The 5,568-nt window shown below is 46.1% G+C and overlaps 1 protein-coding gene across 3 annotated transcripts; it reads left to right on the top strand.

Annotated features, from left to right (window-relative positions):
- Positions 1-3,146: 3,146 nt before the first annotated feature.
- LOC123397975 lies at positions 3,147-4,821 on the top strand. Of its 3 annotated transcripts, none has more exons than XM_045092483.1 (4): positions 3,147-3,169; positions 3,755-3,802; positions 4,323-4,401; positions 4,663-4,821. In XM_045092483.1, the coding sequence occupies exons 1-4, from the start codon at positions 3,153-3,155 to the stop codon at positions 4,804-4,806; spliced, it is 288 nt and encodes a 95-aa protein (XP_044948418.1). In that variant the 5' UTR covers positions 3,147-3,152; the 3' UTR covers positions 4,807-4,821. The 3 variants fall into 3 exon arrangements, with proteins under 3 accessions (XP_044948418.1, XP_044948420.1, XP_044948419.1); XM_045092484.1 differs by lacking the exon at positions 3,147-3,169 and adding an exon at positions 3,334-3,375; XM_045092485.1 differs by lacking the exon at positions 3,755-3,802.
- Positions 4,822-5,568: the final 747 nt, after the last annotated feature.

Below are 5,568 nucleotides of genomic sequence, written 5' to 3'. Positions count from 1 at the left end.
TGTGTCGCCGGCGACGAGGTGACCGTGGCGGAAGGGTTTCGGGTTGGCGTCGAGCTAATGGCTAGGGGCACGGATTCGCTCGCGGAAGTTGGGGGAAATGGTCCTGGCGTCAAGGGGAGTGCAATGGGAGGTCGGGCAGCGTAGGAGCCGGCGTGTAGCCGGAGATCGACCGGAGCTCCGAGGCGGAGGGGCCTCGGTCGATATCGAGCACCGGGGCTCTACGAGCTCGATTGGGCGGCTAGGGGGAGTCTAGTGGTTGTGCTGAAGCTGCCTGGGGGGTGCTGGGGTGCTGGGGGGACCTATTTATAGGCCAACGACGGTGAGCCGACTTGGGCGCGCCGGTGACTCACCGTGGTACGCGTGCGTGCACAGTGAGGTGTTGGCCGTGAAACCACGGGTTCGGGACGTGGTTTAGGAGCTCCTGGTGCATCGTCTACAGAGGGAAAGCGAGTGGGGTCGAGCCGCAGCGACCGTGCATGCTTAGCCGCGTCGGGAGCATGAGGGCACGCGTCGCCTGAGCTCTTGCGCGAGGGGAGGGGGTCCCTGGTGTTAGCTTTGCGCTGAATGGTTGTCGCGGGAGCGTTTGGACATTACTGGGGAGGTTGGCACGGGCCGGGGCAACGTCCCCTTGCTGGAGGCTCTCTGTAGCACGCCCAGAGCGTAGTTTTGGCATGCCACGGCATGCTGGCGCGCTCTGGGGCACTTAGGACGTGTCCTCCATGTCCTGAGTGTTGCTGGGAGTGTGCCTAGCTGTTGTGTGTTAGTGGGAGCACGAGCTGGTCAAAGGAGGCAAGAAACACTAGTGTTGTCAGTACTGGCCTGCGGCTCAAATTGAAGATCTTGTCACTTGTGCTTGGAGTTGGGGAGGGGCTGGTTGCCTGGGTGCTCAGGGTGTTCTGGGGCTCTAACTCACCAAGTTTGGGGCTTTCACATTGGGTAGAACAGTCGCTAGGAGGGTTTTTACCTTCTTGTCAGTAGGTGTTCGACATTGATTTGGGGTGCTTCCACTCCACCACTGGAACTGAAACTTAACAGGTTTGGTCTTGTGGTAAAAACATGGGGTTTCACCAAATTTGAGCTCCATTGAACAAGTTTAGCTTTGTAAACTTGAAAATGCCTCAAAATGACCAGTAGTGTCCTTTACAAAGGAAGTGTGGCCAAACAGAGTCTCACGAATCCCACCTTTGGTGTGGAGTCCTCATTTGGGGTGTCAAACACCTGTGCAAAGTTTCAGCTCCATTGGAGAAACTTTGCAATGTAGAGTTGTTCCAACTATTCTCTGGACAGAGAGGGTTTTGGGCTGATTAGGTGCACTTCCCCACCTTGGATCAAGGTGAGATTTTATGTGAGCACCTAATATGGCTTGGAAGGGCTCCTGTAATTTTATGGGAATTTATTGAGATCATTTCCTTTGGAAACATCTCAAAAAGCTAAAACAGAAAGGAATTGTTTTCAGGGTTTTACTCAAATAATATTAATATAAAATAGGTTTGAAAATCTTATATATGGAAAATATATGTCCTTCTGAGCTTCCATGAATTTACTCAGAATTTTCTAAGGCCGGAAAGCAATTTTCCTTGTGGGAATATCATTCCTGGCCTTAGAAACAGACATAAATATAAAATAGGAAAATAATATTTTAAATTACCAATTAATGTTTTTAATGAATGAAAATAATATTTGGATCAGATCACCAACTTTGGTTGGAAGTGCCACTTGGCTTCATGAGCTAGTAGTGTATCCCAACATGATGAAGGTGATCTTGATATAAAGGAAAAAGGGTTTTTTTAATAGAGGAAAATAATAAGTTTTTCATGGGTTTGAGTCATCAAACAAGCAAGCATTCACTCATGCAAGGGCTTACATTGCACTCACAACATTATTTGAAAAAGTTTTAACATGCTCTGATTTTTGCAACATAAAATACTTGTGGTGAAAATCAGGGTGTGACACTTTGCGTAAGTAAGATGGGATCATACTAGATACCCACAGCAACCATGTAAAACATGCAACAAGAAATTAGAGGACGTCTAACTTGTTTTTGCAGGGTATGCATGTGATGTGATATGGCCAAAGACATGATATGATATATTGGATGTATGAGATGATCATGTTGTAATAGTTAAATATCGACTTGCACGTCGATTCTATGGGAACCGGCAAGATCCATAGGGTTGTCTTTAAACTAACGTTTGTGCTTGTAGATGCTTTTACTACATCGCTAGGTTGTAACTTTAGTAGTAATAGCATAGATAATGCGACAACCTCGATGGCGGCATGATGATGGAGATCATGATGATGGAGCTCATGATGTCGCACTGGTGACAATGGACATCATGCCGGTGCTTTGCTGATGGAGATCAAGAAGCACAAGTTCAATACACTACAAGAAAAATGCTCAATTATGACCCCCAAAATGATGGTGGTTTAATTGGTCATTGACCCATGACCAAAATTCCGAAATTAGTCATGACAAGTCTAAGAGAGTCCAAATCCCATAACGTTATGACCTTTTGCGTCCATTAGGTCATCATACTATTGCACAAATTGGTCATTAAGTGCTGACGATTGAAAAAAGAAAAATAGAAAAAGTGATAGAGGTGTGTTGGATGACGGGAGGGTGTTGAGCGTTGGATGTAGGAGGACTGGATGGCCAGGATCTGTTTCTGGGGAGGGATCCGTGGCCTCGCATGTGATAGGCTGGCTACCCAAAGTGAAAAAGAAAAGAGAAAAAAGTGAAAGACAGAAATCCCACGACCCCATCTCTCTTGGCGATCCCCATCTCTCTCTCCCCCACGACCTACCCACGACATATGGCGGCCGATCCTCCCCTCGGCCCGAATACCAAAATCGATGGAACCTCCGCCGTCTCCGCCTCCCCATTCCCCACCTCCTCCGCCCGGTCCCTAGACGCGGCGTGGCGGGCATGGAGGTCGATGACGCGGTGCCGCGCGGCGGGGGTGGGGGCGGGGAGTCGCCGCACATCCGGTGACTGGAGGAGTCAGTGGTGAACCGCATCGCCGCGGGGAAGGTGATCCATCGGACCTCGTCAGCGGTGCAGGATCTCGTCGAGAACACCATCGATGCCGACTCCTCCACCATCTCCGTCACCATCAAGGACGACAGCCTCAAGCTCATCTAGGTCTCCGACGATGGCTACGTCATCCAGGTACGCTTGCCCGTCCGCTTCCTAAATAAACCCTCAACCCCAGAACCAATCCTCCATCCCCTCAACCCTGGGTGCTGCCCCGGACGCCTGCCAGGGCAAAAATCCTTCACATGCAAGTTGTTAGTCGTGATTTATGTTCATTGCGAGCTGCTAATCCTTAGTGCATACAGGGCCATGTGGGCGAACGATTGGGGATTTTGGTCTTGGTGATTTTCTACACTGGATCTGATGTCTGTTTGTTCTGACTCACTCAGCTGTAACAAATGCATAGGAGCTGCCATTCCATGGTCAAATGAGCGCACAACCGCAAAAATAAATAAATATTGTTAGTGCTAATTTCCTTTAGACAACATGTAGTGTCTATCACAGTCCGATCTGTTGGAGATTTTGAATGATTACAATATTATTGTTGGGTATTTGAAGAATTCGGCATGTTCGGAATATTTGGGTATTATTGTTGAAGTATTATGGTTGTGTATTCGAAGAATTGACTCCTCCGGTCGAGTCTTCCTCGGCTCCGGTCTCGGCGCTCGCAGCTCTGGTCCTAAAAGTGCCTAATCTAACCTCCCTTGACTCCCTTCGTAGATCATCTCTAAGAAGAACCGCCAGAGATATGCAAGTACCTCTTCGAGGGTGAGCTCCTCCCCCACTCCCTCGCCCATTTTACGCCCCGGCTATTGTTAGGATTTAGATCTGGTGCATGTACAGAGGTTTGCTATGATTTTTCATTGCTAGACTCAGTAGTAAGCCAGATTTGCTGCTATGTAGTTTTCAACCATACAGGATTGATGTTCGTGCCATTTGCTTAACTTTGTCACCCGTTTTCAGCTAGTGTACAGACAAAAAAAGCTAGGCAAGCATGAGTAGTGCAGTTACTCATGCAAGAGTGCATCTTACCAGAGATTGACCAACTCTTGCTTTGCGTTAGTTGATATTGTTCTAGTTAAATATAGAAGCATTGACTAGACACACTATGTTTTACAAGGTGGCACGGTTTCAACATTCCTCATTATTTTCAAGTTGCTTCCAGTATTTTTGGCCCCATTTATATATTATGTTCATTGGCATCTCCTGTAGATAGCTGGCAGCTACAAGTGTCATGACCATAAGATAACTTGATATTAGTTGTCTTATAACTTCTTATACCTTGCAGGTGCAAGGAGATGATTGCATGGAGCATCTCATGGGATAATATAAGAGGCAACAGTGGAGAAGAAGATGTGAAACTAAAGGTTTTCAGCTCTCAACCATTTTCTGTTATTTGTCAAGTATATGTTCATTGTTTTGGCCCACATTACAATTTTGGATGTGTAAATATGATGCCTTAGCTTATAGGTTGCTACAGGTGGATATATTTTATCTGTTCGAATTCTAGGAGACATGCCTTTTTAAGATGATCTTTTCATGTTTTAGCATTCCAGCCCCTTGATCGATGAGAGTGCTTTCTGCAATATAATGTAGGGCAATAGACATGCAAGGTGTGCCACTTGCAGGCGGCGATGGCGGGAGTTCCGTATTGGGCAGAGGAAGAGGACGAGAAGAAAGAAGGCTTGGGCATGAGTCGGTATTGGGTGGCGGTGGCCTTCAAGTACCTGCCCTATGGCACCTCACTCTATGGTAGTGGCAAGTATGTTTGACTTCCACAACTCCAGCCTCCTCTATGTTCATGTATATACGCCACCGACCACAAACCCTATATTAATCTGATAAATAATGCTACCATATTTGAGAATAATAACCGAAGATACCATAAATGTGGGAAACATTAAAAGTCACCATCAGGACAGTATGAAATATATGATGGTCACGAACTTCATCTATTTATATATGTAGATACATTAGTTCATATACAATGAGGAGGATAAATTAAGTGTGAGTGAGTGTCAGCCATATCAATGGACACGGTGTGAGTGCCACACTAAATTGTCAAACTTCTGCTTTTGATAAGAGAAGCAGTACTATACTAGTCAAAACTGTCGCTCACCAATGTGGCATGTTGGTGTGATCGGTGGAGAAACAAAGTGGCTCGCTTGATCGACCGGGGTGAAGAATAAGTAATTCTTCACCCTGGTCGATCGACTGAGCCAGATTTGATAGTGTGTGCCTTCTCCCTATAGCAGCAAAGATAGTAAACTATTTGAAGCTACGACACTAGTCATTTGTATGACAGAATATTGGCTTAGTATTTCTGCTTTCGCTTAAAAAGAAATTTGTAGGGCATGTAAGGTAGCTGTAAGTAAGGGTAGAGCTGAGCTACGGCCTCTCCCTTCTTTAAAAAACAGTAAATTTTGTAGAAAGATGGCTACATTTTCCTTACTACGAACAAGCTGAAAGAGAAACTGCCAAATTCCTAGGAGCCAGTCCAGGCCTTTTAATAGGATAAGGATGCATTCTTAAAT

The sequence above is a fragment of the Hordeum vulgare genome, chromosome 5H, assembly GCF_904849725.1.
Source record: "Hordeum vulgare subsp. vulgare chromosome 5H, MorexV3_pseudomolecules_assembly, whole genome shotgun sequence".
In the NCBI taxonomy this organism is placed as follows: domain Eukaryota; kingdom Viridiplantae; phylum Streptophyta; class Magnoliopsida; order Poales; family Poaceae; genus Hordeum; species Hordeum vulgare.
The sequence above is the reverse complement of the archived record's forward strand: the minus strand, read 5'-3'. Positions and strand labels throughout refer to the sequence as shown.